This window comes from Geotrypetes seraphini, chromosome 7 (genome assembly GCF_902459505.1).
Source record: "Geotrypetes seraphini chromosome 7, aGeoSer1.1, whole genome shotgun sequence".
In the NCBI taxonomy this organism is placed as follows: domain Eukaryota; kingdom Metazoa; phylum Chordata; class Amphibia; order Gymnophiona; family Dermophiidae; genus Geotrypetes; species Geotrypetes seraphini.
Window position 1 is genome coordinate 186,339,077 of NC_047090.1, and position 17,949 is coordinate 186,357,025.

Sequence of the window (17,949 nt, forward strand, 5' to 3'; positions counted from 1 at the left end):
TAAGTGGCTCCTGCAGCCAGAAGGGCTATTGGGGTGGTAGATAAGTGGGTCTAGGGGATTCTGGAGGTTGTTTGGGGGGCTCATCATGACCTATAAGGGAGCTGTAGTGAGGAGAAGACATGGCATACTTTTTGTGAAGTTCACAGCAGTGCCCTGTCTGGGTGTTCAATCCATCACTTTGCAGACCCCTCCCACATCCAACAGGGCTTGTTCTAGGCGTTTTGGACTTGGACGAAAATGTGGTATATAGATGGACGATTTAGCGACTTGGATGATCAGAGCGACAGGACGTATACTTAGACGATTTTTGAAGCCAAAAAAATTTTGGACGTATTTTTTGAAAATGTGTCTTAGGCTGTTTTTAACTTTGGATGACTTGCAACTTAGAAGAAAATGGGCTTTGACGTTCCTTCCGATTATGCCCCTCCACGTCTTATTTTAGGTACCGTTTTCATGTGTCCAGAGTTTTCCAGACTAAAATATTTTAACCCTAGCCTAGGTAAAACTTTCACTGTAATTTCCTCATATTATATTATGAGCCCTCCAGTAACAGAAAAACAAACAAACAAGCAAATGTCCCTCATTGTGCCCCACTTAAATAGCCCTCAAGACTGCAGGTGCCACCTATACAGCAGGTATTTATTAGGTTTTGGAGGGCTCACACTTTCCACCACAAATGTTCCAGTTAGAGTGGGATATGGCTCTAGGTTCCCTTCTATACAGTCCACTGTATTGACCACTAGCCTATTCCTGAGGCTGGCTTGCTGCTCTTGATAGGATTGGCCATCATCTCTGAAACTGTCATAGAGCTTGATATGCACTTTCACTGTCACTTCTGTGAGTGATGGGACAGTTATAAGAACATAAGCATTGCCATCCTGGGACAGACCAAAGATCCATCAAGCCCTGTACCTTGTTTCCAACAGTGGCCAACCCAAGTACCTGGCAGGATCCGAAAGAGTAGCAACATTCAAGAACTCAGATTGTGATGTCATAATGCCTCATTCCACCAATGCCTAAGAACCAGCCTCATCAGTGATGTCACGGTGGCTTGATTGTCCTATACTTGGCTCACATAAGAACATAAGAATTTTTGCTGTAGCTCACTGAGTAAAAGCGCTGTCCCGATCTTCCGGAGATTGTGAGTAGAGAATGACACGGGGAAAAAATCTGTCCCCGTCACCAGCCCACCATCCTCTGCACCGCCCCGTCACCGCCGTTTCCTTCACCGCCCCGTCACCGTCACCGCCATCCCTTTCACCGCCCCGTCACCGCCACTGCCATCCCATTCACCGCCCCGTCACCGTCCCCGCTGCATCCATTTTCCGTTTTCATCCCCTTGGCCCAGAATCCTTTTCCCTTTCACTCCCTCCTTACAGTTTGAGCTGGGAACACGGGTGATCGCACGGTCCTCGCAGCCCCCACCCGCCTGCCCAATCGATCGTAGTGATTAGCCAGCTCTCTCCCTTCTCCTCACCTTAGTTTGCAGGCTTTCTTTTTCAGCGACCTGCACGCTTTCCCAAAGAGCCGCACACGTGCGGCTGCTCAGTGTTCAATCTTCTGCTCTGCTGCAACTTCCTGTTTCCGGTTGCGTCAGAGCAGAAGATCGAAACTGAGCAGCGGCGGGTGCGCGGCTCTCTGATAGCGTGCGGGTCGCCGAAAAAGAAAATCTACAAACTAAGGTGAGGAGAAGGGAGAGAGCTGGCTAAACACTAGAATCGATTGGGCAGGCGGGTGTGAGCTGCGGGGACCGCGCGATCCTTCATGCCTCACTGCGGGGAACAAGACCCATTCACCGCCCCGCGGGCGGTGAATAGCCTTGTCCCCGTCGCCGCAGCGACTGCTAGTTTTCTTCCCCGTTTTCGGCGGGTGACCCGCGGCTAAAATGCGGTGGCCGCGGGTAAACCGCCACCGTGTCATTCTCTAATTGTGAGTTCAACTCCCGGCCGGTCTTTTATTCATTTATATCCCACTTTATACAAAGTGGTTTACAGTGAAAACATGCACAATATTTAAAACACATATACAGTACACACAATACATGTTTAAAACAAACACAGATTAGCGACCAGCGCTCTGGCATATTTAATAGACCTAGTTCCCATATTTCATTTTACAGAACAAGCATCTCTTCAATAATCGCTTAAAAGTACATAAGTTTCCTTGCTGATATATATCCATAGGTACTTCATTCCATTCCTGAGGGCCCATGCATGCAAACATGCTTGTTCTTGACACCTTCAACCTCAGACACTTGATAGGTGGAATATGCAAATCAGCACGATGAACAGAACGCAATTTTGGTAATGGAACATATGGCAGAATACTGTCCACCAGACTTTTTGGTGCCAATCCATGCACACAAAGATAAACCATCACTAGAAGTCTATAACGTATTCGATTTTCCAATTTCAACCAATATAACTTCACGTAGTATTCTTTCACATGTTCATTCCTCCCCAACGGATACAGCATCCTGACAACTGAATTTTGTGCAACCTAAAAAGCAAAAACACCAGATTGCAGTAGTCAAAACATGGTAGCACCACAGATTATAGAATAATCTTAAATGGCCGTTTGGTGGAGGATGGGCTGGGGAGGGCTTCAATGGCTGGGAGGGTGTAGATGGGCTGGAGTAAGTCTTAACAGAGATTTCGGCACTTGGAACCCAAGCACAGTACCGGGTAAAGCTTTGGATTCTCGCCCAGAAATAGCTAAGAAGAAAAAAAAAAATTTAAATTGAATCAGGTTGGGCAGACTGGATGGACCATTCGGGTCTTTATCTGCCGTCATCTACTATGTTACTATGTTCTGTCCAACAAATACGGCCTAAGTTTGCATAAAAGGCGCAGTCTGAAAAAATTTGTATCATCATCTGAACATGGCCTCTAAATGACAAACTCGAATCCACCCAGACACCCAAATACTTGACCTCCTCTAAAATCCCTATAGACCTACCTAGAAGCTGAAGTGAATCTGGAATATCATTAACTCATACATATAATTTTTGTTTTCTGCACATTCAGCTTCAGACGACTGCCATCCATCCATCCTTTCATCCTTGCCATCACTGCCTGTAACTGTTCCACAGCCCCCTCTCAAAATTTCCTTCTATGGGGAGCAGAAACTGGATGTTGTCCACATAAAGCCTGTAAAGAGATCCTTAAACCCTTCAACAACTTACATAATGGCAAGAGGTACAGATCGAACAGCGCAGCAGAAAGTGTAGAACCCTGGGAAACACCTGTCATCCATTCACTACAGTGGGAAACCTCTCCGTTCACAACCACCTCCTGCCGTTGATTGCGCAGAAATGATGTGAACCATGCCAGAAAAGTCCCTGCAACACCACAATCTTCCAATTGGTTCAACTGTATTTGATGATCCAGTGTATCGAATGCAGCTGAGAGTTGTCATATTGGGACAGACCAAAGATCCATCAGTCCCAGTATCCTGTTTCCAACAGTAACCAACCCAAGTCACAAGTACCTTTGCAGAAATCCAAATAGTAGCAACATTCCAGAGTTGAGATTGTGACGTCATAATGCCTCATTCCACCAATGCCAAAGAGCCAACCTCATCAGTCATGTCATAATGGCTTGATTGTCCTATATTTGGCTCACATAAGAACATAAGAGTTGCCTTACCTGGATAGACCAAAGGTCCTGTATCCTGTTTCCAACAGTGGCCAACCTAGGTCACAGGTACCTGGCAAGATCCCAAGGAGTAAAACAAATTTTAAGGAAGTCAGAAACACTGGGTGATTAAGGAAGGGGATCAATATTTAATCTCTCCAGAGGTCATGTGCTCATTTAGGGCAGTATTTCTCAATCTTTCAAGTCAAATACCCACTAAGCTTAACAAATACCAGCCGAGTACCCCTGCCCAAACTCTGCCCCAAACCCGCCCCAGATCCACCCAAACTCCACCCCTGACTCTACCCCCATAGTAATACTACTAATTGTAATGCAATTTCTTCCATCCATTTTTCATATACACACAATATAATATCATTAATACATAATGGTAACCACAAAATTAAAAAAGCACACTGTACGCAGAGAAAATGTTAATTATTTATATTTGGGTTTGTTTCAAAGATGTCAAGGCATTTGACTTTAAAATATGCAATGTCACCTCAGTAACAACTATAGAAAAATAGACAAATATAGTGCAAAATATAGACAGCAGATATAAATTCTCAAAACTGGCACATTTTGATTACTAAATTGAAAATTAAATCATTTTTCCTACCTTTGTTGTCTGGTGATTTCATGAGTCTCTGGTTGCACTTCCTTCTGACTGTGCATCCTTTCTATCTTTCTTTTTCTGCCTCCTGCATGCTTCCTCTCCTCCAGACCTCATTCTATTTCCCAACCAACATCTCTCTCTGTCCCTCCATGAGTCCAACTTTTCTTCCTCTCTTGTCCCCCAGATCATTTTTCACCATGGCCCACCAGCCCTATGCCCATTTCTCCTTCTATCACACCTCTCCAGCACCATGCCACATCTCTCCCTCCATCACTATGTCCAACATTCCTCCCCCTTGCATCCCCTTCAATCTATCCCTCTGTTCCCTCTCCATCACCATATCCAACATTTGTCCCTCTCATCCTTCTATTCCCCATGCATCTCTACCTCACTGCTCTCTATGTCCAATTTTCCTATTCCTTATTCCCCATGTGCACCATCTCTTTCCCTCTCACTCACACACTCAGGCCCAACAATTATCCCTTTCTATTCCCTCCCTCCTTCCTGTGTCCCAAGTTAGTTCCCCTTTCCTCCCTCCTTCCTTTGTCCCGAGTTCGTGCCCCCTCCCCTTCACTGCCTTCCGGCCTTTGTCCTTCCTCCCTCCCTCCCTGCCGTGTCGAAGCCTGCCTACCCACTGCCAATTCCTTCTCCCTCCCGGTCAGCTGCTGACGCCGCATGCCGCAACTCCAGGAAGGGAAGGGCCAGGCGCATGCAGCGATTGCACACTGATGGCCCACAAGTCTTCCCCCCATGTCAATTTTGACATTGGAGAGAAGGTCTGGGCCAACTGAGCAGGCTTCAACGCGGCAGGGAGGCAGGCAGGTAGGCTTCGACACAGCAGGGAGGGAGGGAAGGACAAAGGCTGGAAGGGTACGCATACCACAGATTGAGAAATCCTGATTTAGGGTACCTTTTTGTAACTTAGTCATGTTTGAAACTGGTCTAGACAAAATCATATCAATTTTTGCCCTGGATATTTTGGTTTTGTTCCATTATGGCAGAAAAATGTCCAAGTCTCGCTCAAAACAACCCTCCTCAAATATGCCCCTTTGAAATTTATTTAAACTGCGGAGAAGAACATCTCAAAATAGAGTTTCATAAATCTCAACTGAGATGTTTTTGCATTTAAAAAAAATGTGCTCCTGATGCTTTGTAATGATTTTCAGACATTTTTCTCTTTGGAAAATGAGCACCTTAGCAATATAATAAATGATGGCAGATGAAGACCTGGATGGTCCTTACAAGGCAGCCAGACTTATACTTGTGCTGTGTACAGGTTGGTTTATTTATGTATGTATTTCCAGTACTTATAGCCCACACTATTCAAAGATATAGGCAGGTTAACAGGATAAACAAACACACATCAAAATAGCAAAAAAAATGAATCCATAAAGAACATAAGAACATAAGCAGTGCCTCCGCCGGGTCAGACCATAGGTCCATCCTGCCCGGCAGTCCGCTCCCGCGGCGGCCCAAACAGGTCACGACCTGTCTGCATCACCAGAAGGGGCTCCCTTGCCACCTTGGTTTCTCATTTAAGTCCTATCTTCCCATCGTAGTCCTAACCCTCCGGTCTTGCACATGCACGACCTGTTGGCTTTCTATACCTGTGTTACATCCCAGCACCTCTCTCAGTATCCCACGATCCCTTTATCCCTCAGGAATCCGTCCAATCCCTGTTTGAATCCCTGTACCGTACTCTTCCTGATCACTTCCTCCGGTAGCGCATTCCAAGTGTCCACGACCCTTTGGGTGAAAAAAAACTTTCTTGCATTTGTTTTGAACCTATCTCCCTGGTTCAAACAGGCCATTAAAAATATGGAAAAAGTAATGAAATATAAATTATAAAATAAATCTGTACAATATAAAAAACACCAGGCCTACACGCAGAATACATATGTTCAGCCACCCTACAATAAAAACCTGCCGATACAAAAGATTCCTTGACAGAACTTTAGCCTTCCAAGCAAGTCAACAGAACGGCTGGCTAGGCATCATCATCAAGCACTCCTCATCCTATCTTAACTTCAGAAAACTAGTTAAAACCAACCTATTTAACCGATTTGTAACCAAGAACTCTTAAATCTTCCCCACACTCTTATCACATGTACTCGATATCCCTACATTGTGACTTTATGTAACCAAAGACTTCATTGTTATTCTTTTTTGCTGACTGTCCAGCTCTTCTTGTTGTAAACCGCCTCGAACTGCTATGGCTTTGGCGGTATATAAAAATAAAGTTATTATTATAATCAAAGTCAAAACTCCTCTAAAAGAAATGCCAAATGCTCACATGAATAGCACACTTTTAATTTCTCTTTTGAAAGAATGAAAACTGGTCAGAGCACGAGTTTCTCGAGAGAGAGCCCTCTAACCCTGATAAGAAATTTCTTATAACAATCTAACCTAATGGCATTAAAAGAAGGATTCTCCAACAAGAGAGTGGTGGATAAAGCTTCAACACGGAGGTCATTCCTTTCGGAGATTGAAAAACCAAACAGAGAAGCTTGAAAATAATCCTAAACTCAGTAGGGAGCCAGTGGAATGTGTAACGTGTTCAAATCGGTTCATAGACAAAGGCGCGCGTCGAAGAAAATTACAGTTTTTAGGGACTCCGGGGGGTTTTGTTGGGGAACCCCACCACTTTACTTAATAGACATCGCGCCGGCATTATGGGGGGTTTGGGGGGTTGTAACCCTCCACATTTTACTGTAAACTTAACTTTTTCCCTAAAAACAGGGAAAAAGTTAAGTTTTCAGTAAAATGTGGGGGGTTACACCCCCCACAACACGGCGCGATCCCCCCACGCCCCCCGTCGGAGCCCTAAAACCAGTAATTTTGAGCGGCGTGCGCCTCCGCGCTGCGCTCAATTGTCTGCGTGCGCCTTTGTCCTGGCGCGCTTTTGACCTGACACTGTTCAAATCTTCCCTCGCTGTAGAATTCGGCAAAACTTGCAACGCTTTAAGGTATTTCTTTGGTAAACCTATCAAAAGGCCATGACGGTAATCAAAACAGGGAACTATCATTGTACATAGCACCTGACAAAAGTTCTCAAAAGTCAGCAACTCACTTAGGCGGCTGATAAGTTCGTTTCACAATTTTTGAGTCCTGAAATCTCATAGACGAAACTGGTATCTAAAATGACTCCTAAATTACGCATCTTATCTAATATTTTAACTCCACTCCATCTACTGAAATCATTTTCGGTGTTTAGCTTCAGGTGCTTACCATGCAACCAGTTATTAATGAAATTTAAATTCAATTCTAGCTTCTCCAGCGTCTCATTGATATTAGGCCAAATCTTAATGAAAAACGGAATGCCATCTGCATAAAAGCAAAAAGGAAGTTCCAAATTTCAAAGTAAATGGCGAAAAGAAAAGTGAAATCAAATTGGAGAGAGTGCTGATCCCCGGAGAACATCACTCAAGATCGAACTAGACTAATAAGCACATTACAGGTTCTATTGGTTACGTCCCCTCTGTGTCGTGTTTACAGTGTGAAGATTATTTAGGTTTAGCTCCGTTTCCATCCCTTTTCTGGATGGGGATCCTCTGTGCTTAGCCCATGCATTTTCCATTCTGTCACTTTTTTTTTTTTTTTTAAATCTCCACCACTCTTACTGGGAGGGTATTCCAGGATTTCTCTTCTTATCCTGAGCTTGTTGAGAGTCCAGGTATGACATCTTAGGCCCCTGTGATGTCTCGCTCTATGTTTCAATTATATTTGTGTAAGGGATTTACTTATATGTCTTATCCTGTTATTCCTGTCCTTGTAAGTTTTCTTCCAAATGGCCATTAATCAGTTTGATTAAACACTAAATGTATCTCCTTCGCACAGTGAGGCTGTATTGATTCTGTGGCTGTAGGTATAGGAGTAACTGAGTCATATAATATTTACATTCCCGTCTTTTTCTTCTCTTGCCCCAGGATAGAATGATGAGCACGGGGGATGAACAAGTGGAAGCACTGGAGGAGGCCAGACAGGAGCTCAGGGATCAACTGCGCAGCCTGGAAACAGAGCAGGAATCCATTCTGAAAATGATTGGAAGTGAAATTGATGCAGCCTGCAAAGTCCTCTCCAGGGACTCGGTGGAGAAACTCCAAGTAATTATCATTTCTTGGCCTGTCTTAGATTTGTAGTTAGCTTCCTAATGGGTGATTTTAATGGAATTGTTATGCATGGCTGGCAGAGAGTTACAGCCAGGGTCTGGATGGCACAGTAAGGCACATTTCATTTGTGCTTCTTAAGTGGCCCCGTAAGGGCCCAAGTTAGCAGGGACAGTTTTTCCCTTCCATCCTGTTTTATACTTTGGGAAAGCTCTACATGTTCAGTGTTGTATCATCTATTTTGCACATTTGCTTTTCTTGCAGTGTGGAGCAAACACTTAAGATTTTCCTGCGGTTATTAAATTTGGTAACGCAGAATTCGTTGCGCAGGCAAATGGCTGAGTTTTGTACGAGGTTTGTGTTCGACTGTGTGTCTATCTATCTGTACACACACAGCACCGACTCCTTAAATCAAGGAAGGAGATGTTGAGGAGAGGCAACAGTTGCAGAGGTGCTTTCCAGCCTTGGGGTTTGAATAGAACCTTCCCAAATCGTGTGGAAAGAAAAGCCTTATAGGAGAAATCTGGCTTTTTGGTTTTTCAGCAGAAAAGGTTCAGAAAATCAGATTTAAAGGTTTGTTTTTATTCCCTTATTTCAGCCTTAGTAGAAGAAGACCTGAAGAAATGCAGCATCACAAAGTTAATTTTTTTAAAAAGCACTTTAAAATGCAGTAAACAAGATGGGAGAACATCGCAGGGGAGGAGACATAGGCATCCTGGGACTGTCTGCCAAGTCTCTTCCCTGAAGAAGCCCTTTCTGGAAACGTCAATCGCTCCTCCTAAACTTACTTGCTCCACTTCATCACTGACGCTGAAACCGTGGATTGAAGACAAAGTTTTATTTTATTTTTCTTTCCAGCTTATGATTTATCTTTAATCTTATCTATTGTTTTGCCTTTCTATCATTTAAATTTCTCCAGAATTCTACTGTTCAATGGCTCCCCCTTCTGCTTCTATTCCTTTCTCTCCTCTCTTCTACCTTCCAAAGTATTTAGATCAATGCTGTCTTGTTAAAATGTTTATTTTATTTTTATTTTTCCTCTAACTCTACTTTTCACTTCTCTATTACCCTCCAGGTACTTTAGTTAGATTGTGAGCCTTCGGGACAGTAAGGGAATTTTCCAAGTACCTTTCTTATTTCTAATCTTAATGTATATTTTCTGTAAACCGCTTAGAACCTAACGGATGTAGCGGTATATAAGAAATAAATTACATTACATTACATTACATTACATGGACCATTTGGCCTTCATCTGCCATCATGTTTCTAGGTTTCTATAACCATAAAGCTCTATGACATCACAATGCAGGCAAAGAGCCTTAGCCAATGGGAAGAAAATATGCAAATGTTAAGAGCCTTAGCCAATAGGGAGAGGAGGAGATAGTGGATGCTGCAGAATTCTACTGTTCAACGGCTCCCCCTTCTGCTTCTATTCCTTTCTCTCCTCTCTTCTACCTTCCAAAGTATTTAGATCAATGCTGTCTTGTTAAAATGTTTATTTTATTTTTATTTTTCCTCTAACTCTACTTTTCACTTCTCTATTACCTTCCAGGTACTTTAGTTAGATTGTGAGCCTTCGGGACAGTAAGGGAATTTTTCAAGTACCTTTCTTATTTCTAATCTTAATGTATATTTTCTGTAAACCGCTTAGAACCTAACGGATGTAGCGGTATATAAGAAATAAATTACATTACATTACCTGGACATCTCTAACACTAGTCAGGCAAGAAACAGTTTTTCTTGCCCCATGTAGTTGGAAATACCCTTCATTTGGGTTACAGTTGGGGGTGCTCTAGGAAGCATGAACGGTGCAGTCAGGTTTCTTGTCTGTGTTCCTATATATAAGAACATAGGAATTGCCGCTGGTCCATCGCGTCCAGCAGTCCGCTACGCGGCGGCCCCCAGGTCAAAGACCAGTGCTCTAAATGAGTGCAGCCTCGCCTGCGTACATGGATAATAATAACTTTATTCTTCTATACCGCCACAGTCGAATGACTTCTAGGCGGTTCACATCGAAGAAGGCTGGACAATCAGCGAATTACAGAATACAGGAAGTGAGAGTACAACTTATTACATAAGAAATAGATAAAAGGAGAATATGAATCTTAAGTATGTGGTATAGGTCTCATGTATGCAACCCAAGGAATAAAGTTGGAAAATCTGCGAATTTTAGGATGGAGCTGGGCAATAAGGCGAATTGCAGGAAGAAGCGAATTACAGAATGCAGGAAGTGAGAGTACAACTTATTACATAAGAAATAGATAAAAGGAGAATATGAATCTTAAGTATGTGGTATAGGACTCATGTATGCAACCCAAGGAATAAAGTTGGAAAATCTGCGAATTTTAGGATGGAGCTGGGCAATAAGGCGAATTGCAGGAAGAAGCGAATTACAGAATGCAGGAAGTGAGAGTACAACTTATTACATAAGAAATAGATAAAAGGAGAATATGAATCTTAAGTATGTGGTATAGGTCTCATGTATGCAACCCAAGGAATAAAGTTGGAAAATCTGCGAATTTTAGGATGGAGCTGGGCAATAAGGCGAATTGCAGGAAGAAGCGAATTACAGAATGCAGGAAGTGAGAGTACAACTTATTACATAAGAAATAGATAAAAGGAGAATATGAATCTTAAGTATGTGGTATAGGACTCATGTATGCAACCCAAGGAATAAAGTTGGAAAATCTGCGAATTTTAGGATGGAGCTGGGCAATAAGGCGAATTGCAGGAAGAAGCGAATTACAGAATGCAGGAAGTGAGAGTACAACTTATTACATAAGAAATAGATAAAAGGAGAATATGAATCTTAAGTATGTGGTATAGGTCTCATGTATGCAACCCAAGGAATAAAGTTGGAAAATCTGCGAATTTTAGGATGGAGCTGGGCAATAAGGCGAATTGCAGGAAGAAGCGAATTACAGAATGCAGGAAGTGAGAGTACAACTTATTACACAAGAAATAGATAAAAGGAGAATATGAATCTTAAGTATGTGGTATAGGTCTCATGTATGCAACCCAAGGAATAAAGTTGGAAAATCTGCGAATTTTAGGATGGAGCTGGGCAATAAGGCGAATTGCAGGAAGAAGCGAATTACAGAATGCAGGAAGTGAGAGTACAACTTATTACATAAGAAATAGATAAAAGGAGAATATGAATCTTAAGTATGTGGTATAGGTCTCATGTATGCAACCCAAGGAATAAAGTTGGAAAATCTGCGAATTTTAGGATGGAGCTGGGCAATAAGGCGAATTGCAGGAAGAAGCGAATTACAGAATGCAGGAAGTGAGAGTACAACTTATTACACAAGAAATAGATAAAAGGAGAATATGAATCTTAAGTATGTGGTATAGGTCTCATGTATGCAACCCAAGGAATAAAGTTGGAAAATCTGCGAATTTTAGGATGGAGCTGGGCAATAAGGCGAATTGCAGGAAGAAGCGAATTACAGAATGCAGGAAGTGAGAGTACAACTTATTACATAAGAAATAGATAAAAGGAGAATATGAATCTTAAGTATGTGGTATAGGACTCATGTATGCAACCCAAGGAATAAAGTTGGAAAATCTGCGAATTTTAGGATGGAGCTGGGCAATAAGGCGAATTGCAGGAAGAAGCGAATTACAGAATGCAGGAAGTGAGAGTACAACTTATTACATAAGAAATAGATAAAAGGAGAATATGAATCTTAAGTATGTGGTATAGGTCTCATGTATGCAACCCAAGGAATAAAGTTGGAAAATCTGCGAATTTTAGGATGGAGCTGGGCAATAAGGCGAATTGCAGGAAGAAGCGAATTACAGAATGCAGGAAGTGAGAGTACAACTTATTACACAAGAAATAGATAAAAGGAGAATATGAATCTTAAGTATGTGGTATAGGTCTCATGTATGCAACCCAAGGAATAAAGTTGGAAAATCTGCGAATTTTAGGATGGAGCTGGGCAATAAGGCGAATTGCAGGAAGAAGCGAATTACAGAATGCAGGAAGTGAGAGTACAACTTATTACATAAGAAACAGATAAAAGGAGAATATGAATCTTAAGTATGTGGTATAGGTCTCATGTATGCAACCCAAGGAATGAAGCTGGACAATCTGCAAATTTTAGAATAGAGCTGGCCAATGAGGCGAATTGCAGAATGAAACGAAATACTGGATAAAACGAATTACAGAATAAAACTGGACAGTCAGCGAGTTACAGAATGCAAGTAGTGAGGGTATAACTTATTAACAAGAAATACTTAAAAGGAAAATATGAATCTTAAATATGTAATTTAGGTCTCATGTATGCAACCCAAGGAATAATGCTGGACAATCAGCGGATTGCAAAATGCAAAAAGTGAGGGAACAACATATTACATAGAAATAGACAGAGGGAAAAAATAACTTTGTAAGTAGTGAGGCTTCTGTTTAGGAGATAAATCTGTCAAACAGTACGGTTTTAATTACTCTCTGAAAGGCGACGTAGGTCAGCCTGGCTCTATTGATGTAATTACCCAGCCAGGACTGCTATTTGCTTGCTTGGAACATGAAAGACCTGTCCAAAAAGGATTTGTATTTGCAGCCGGTGATCTTTGGGTATGTAAATATGTTACGGTTTCTGGTTGTGTAGTATGAAATGTGGTAGAAGATAGGAAGGCGCTAGTCCCCAGGCCTGCTTGAAACAAATACAGGCAAACTTGAGCATTATTCGCACCTCCATTGGCGACCAGTGTAACCTTCTGCAGTAGGGGCTAATGTGGTCGTTTTTCCTCAATTCGAAGATCAAGCGAACTGCAGTGTTTTGCACTATTCTTCATTTTTGTACTGTTTTCTTTGGGATACCTAGATAAACGATATTGCAGTAGTCCAGAATTGATAGGATCAGAGACTGCACCAGTAATCTAAAGAATATAACGTCAAAGTATTTTTTAATGGTCATTAGTTTCCACAGTGTACAAAAGCATTTCTTCACCACTAAGTTCATGTGGTCAGCCATGGTTAGATGTGTGTCTAGTGTGATTCCCAGTATTTTTATAGTTTTGGAAATTGGGTATTCATGGCCGTTGTGTTGACTCAGGCTCTTAACGGCGAGATACATTCTAGCTTGGCTTCAGTTCAAGCCAGATGACAGAACAGTGTTGACCTTAGCTTTCCCAGCCTGAGTTGGCCACAGTGCATGTCTGAAAGGAAAGAACCTGAGAGTTGCTGCAGACCTGGCTCTTAAGTTTGGACTAACAGTGCCACAGCTGGAGCCCTCCCAGCCGCTAGAGCCAGGAACAAAGGAATAGGTCTGCCAGCCATGACATACTGATCCAATCCTGGTTTTTGGTTTTCAAATATGTGCTTTATCGAATGATAATAGCACAGGACATTTGCACAGAACATAAGAACATAAGCAGTGCCTCCCCTGGGTCAGACCTGAGGTCCATCGTGCCCAGCAGTCCGCTCACGCGGCGGCCCAACAGGTCCAGGACCTGTGCAGTAATCCTCTATCTATACCCCTGTATCCCCTTTTCCAGCAGGAAATTGTCCAATCCTTTCTTAAACCCCAGTACTGTACTCTGCCCTATTACGCTCTCTGGAAGCACATTCCAGGTGTCCACCACCCGTTGGGTAAAGAAGAACTTCCTGGTAGAGAATGACACGGTGGCGGTTTACCCGCGGCCACCGCATTTTAGCCGCGGGTCACCCGCCGAAAACGGGGAAGAAAACTAGCAGTCGCTGCAGCGACGGGGACAAGGCCATTCACCGCCCGCAGGGCGGTGAATGGTCTTGTCTCCGCAGTGAGGCATGAAGGATCGCGCGGTCCCCGCAGCTCACACCCGCCTGCCCAATCGATTCTAGTGTTTAGCCAGCTCTCTCCCTTCTCCTCACCTTAGTTTGTAGATTTTCTTTTTCGGCGACCCGCACACTATCAGAGAGCCGCGCACCCACTGCTGCTCAGTTTCGATCTTCTGCTCTGACGCAACTGGAAACAGGAAGTTGCAGCAGAGCAGAAGATTGAACACTGAGCAGCCGCGCGTGCGCGGCTCTTTGGGAAAGTGTGCAGGTCGCCGAAAAAGAAAACCTATAAACTAAGGTGAGGAGAAGGGAGAGAGCTGGCTAAACAATAGGATCGATTGGGCAGGCAGGTAGTGGCTGCGGGGACCGTGCGATCGCTAGTGTTCCCGGCTCAAATTGGAAGGAGGGAGTGAAAGGGAAAAGGATTCTGGGCCAAGGGGATGAAGTCGGAAAGAAAAACCCACAGCAGGAAAGAAAGGGAAGGACTGGCAGGTGAGCCAGATGCTAGAAGCAGGGGGGGGGGGGAAGAAAGAGGGAAAAAAGCTAGATGGGGTTGAAAAGAAGAGACACACTGGTATGGAAGAGGAAGATAGGAGAAATCTGGACACAGGAAGGTAACAGAAAGAGGGGAAATTATGTGCATGGGGCATAGGGACAGAGACATAAAGGGGACATGCCATGGAAATGGTATATGGACACAGGGGGGGCAATGACAGATACATAGGGGAGATATTAGAAATGGAGAAAATAGGAGCACAGAAGCGAGATGGTTTGTGGGGATGGGACAGGGACCGAGCTTGCAGGCTCCAGTGGCTTGCACAAATTACATTGTAACGTGCCATGAAAATAAGAGGAAGGAAGGTAGATAGGCCACGCGAGAGGAGCTGAAGGGTAGTAGAAAGGAACAGATGGTAAAGGAGGGAGGTAAGGGTGGTGGTGGAAAGGAATAGGACAGACATTGAAGGAGGGTGGAGAGGAACAGACCCCGAAGGGAAATGTGGAAGACAGAGTGGGAAGAAGACAGATGCCAGACTATGGGGGAGCGGAGGGAAGAAGATGGGTGCTAGACCAATTGGGGGGGGGGGTTAAGGGAGAGGCACAGTAACAGCAAATGGAAGACGCAGAGAGAAGACACACAGTGGATGGAAGGAATTCAATGAGAAGATGTGGAAAGCAGAAACCAGACAACAAAGGTAGAAAAAAAAATTATATTTATTTATTTATTTTTTGCTTTAGGATAAAATAGTATATTAGTTGTGTTGATAAAAATTTATAAACAAAGCCCTGCCAGCTGAACATCTCTTTCTCTAGTTCAGCAGCAGGAACTTTGATTTATAAGAAAGGAATAAGCTAAATATTACAGTACTAAGGCTTATATGGATGCAGCGGGGACGGTGACGGGGCGGTGAATGGGATGGCAGTGGCGGTGACGGGGCGGTGAAAGGGATGGCGGTGACGGTGACGGGGCGGTGAAGGGAACGGCGGTGACGGGGCGGTGCAGAGGATGGTGGGCCGGTGACGGGGCGGTGACGGGGACAGATTTTTTTCCCCGTGTCATTCTCTACTTCCTGGCATTTGTTTTGAATGTGTCCCCTTTCAACTTTTCTGAATGTCCTCTTGTTCTTTTATTATTTGAAAGTTTGAAGAATCTGTCCCTCTCTACTCTCTCTATGCCCTTCATGATCTTGTAAGTCTCTATCATATCCCCTCTAAGTAAATACGGTAAATACGGAGGTGGAGGAAAAACGACGGGACCTGCGGTGCTTATACGCCAATGCAAGAAGCCTCATGGCCAAGATGGGTGAACTAGAGGTCGTAGCCAAGGGGGAGGACCTGGATATAATTGGAATTACAGAAACATGGTGGACACAGGAGAATCAATGGGATGTGGCGCTGCCAGGGTACAAGCTCTACAGGAGGGACAGGACCCACAAGAAGGGGGGAGGCATAGCACTATATATAAAGGACTCTATCTACTCGGTCGGGATGGATATGGCAAAGAAGGCAGAGGGGCTGGAATCGCTATGGGTCAAATTGCCGGGAAACAAGGGTACAGGCATAAAACTGGGGCTGTACTATCGCCCACCTGGTACGCCGGAGGAAACGGACACGACTTGGAAGCTGAACTGAGACAAGAATGCAGGACTGGAAGTGTAACAGTGATGGGGGACTTCAACTACCCGGGGATTGACTGGAGTACGGGTCACTCCAACTGCACTAAGGAAACAGGATTTGTAGAAGCTGTGAGGGACTGCTTCATGGAGCAACTAGTCAAGGAACCGACGCGAGGGAGTGCTACTCTTGACCTCATCTTAAACGGATTAGGGGAGCCTGCAAGAGGGGTAGAAGTGGGAGGAACACTAGGCAAAAGTGATCACAACGCGATCAGATTCACATTAGAAAGGGGGACACCCACAGTAAGGAGGACCGCAACAACTGCGCTCAACTTCAAGAAAGGGAACTATGTTGCTATGAGGGAAATGGTGGGGAGGAAGCTCAAAAACGTCCTTAAGATGGAGACTGTAGGAAGCGCCTGGACCCTATTCAGGGACACCCTGCAGGAAGCACAAAGAATGTACGTCCCAAGTTTCAGGAAAGGCGGCAAGAACAAGCGGTCAAAGGACCCGGTTTGGATCTCAACAGAAGTAAAGAGGGCAATAAACGACAAGAAAGTGTCCTTCTGGAGATGGAAAAAGGACCCAACGGAGGAAAATCACCAGGCGCACAGGAAATGCCAAAAGGAATGCCACCGAGAGGTTAGAAAAGCGAAAGGGGAATACGAAGAGGGGCTGGCCAGGGAGGCGAAAAACTTCAAGGCATTCTTCAGTTACGTAAAGGGGAAGCGACCAGCGAGAGAGGAGGTGGGGCCGTTGGACGATGGGGATAGGAAGGGAGTGATTAAGGAGGATAAAGAGGTAACTGAGAGGTTGAACACGTTCTTCTCGTCGGTTTTCATGAGAGAAGACACATCTAATATACCGGACTCAGAGGAGCTCATGAGTGGGGAACAGGCTGAAAAATTAGAACACATAGAGGTAAGTAAGGAGGATGTCCTCAAGCAGATAGACAGGTTAAAATGCGGTAAATCGCCGGGCCCGGACGGGATCCACCCAAGGGTTCTGAAAGAACTAAGACAAGAAATAGCGGGCACAATCCAGCATGTTTGCAACCTATCCTTGAAAACTGGAGAGGTACCAGAGGACTGGAAATTGGCGAATGTCACACCTATCTTCAAGAAGGGATCGAGGGGTGACCCCGGAAACTACAGGCCGGTGAGCCTGACTTCAATTATAGGGAAGATGGTGGAAGCTATGATCAAGGATGGTATTTGCGAGCATATCGAGAGATATGGCCTACTGAGAACAAGCCAGCATGGATTCTGTAAGGGAAGGTCATGCTTAACGAACCTTCTGTACTTCTTTGAGGGAATAAGCAGTCGGGTGGACAATGGGGAACCTATAGACATCATTTACCTTGATTTTCAAAAGGCTTTCGACAAGGTGCCACATGAAAGGCTGCTTAGGAAACTGTGGAACCACGGGGTGAGAGGGGATGTGCACAGATGGATCGAGCACTGGTTATCGGGTAGACTGCAGAGGGTCGGAGTAAAGGGACAATACTCTGACTGGCGGGGAGTCACAAGCGGTGTGCCACAGGGATCGGTGCTGGGGCCGTTACTCTTCAACATATTTATCAATGACCTGGAAAAAGAGGCAAAGTGCGAGGTTATAAAATTTGCAGACGATACCAAACTGTGCAGCAGAGTTAGGTCTAGGGAGGAGTGTGAGGACCTGCAAAGGGACCTGGACAAGCTGGAAGACTGGGCAA

The 17,949-nt window shown here is 44.2% G+C and overlaps 1 protein-coding gene across 3 annotated transcripts in view; it reads left to right on the forward strand.

Moving 5' to 3' along the window:
* The window catches only part of CEP128 (centrosomal protein 128), a 532,978-nt gene that overhangs the window by 202,447 nt on the left and 312,582 nt on the right, over positions 1 to 17,949 (forward strand). For all 3 annotated transcript variants that reach the window (XM_033953417.1, XM_033953420.1, XM_033953419.1), the window contains one exon: positions 8,178 to 8,354. In XM_033953417.1, the coding sequence (XP_033809308.1) occupies positions 8,178 to 8,354 (177 nt within the window). The remainder of the gene's footprint in view (positions 1 to 8,177; positions 8,355 to 17,949) is intronic.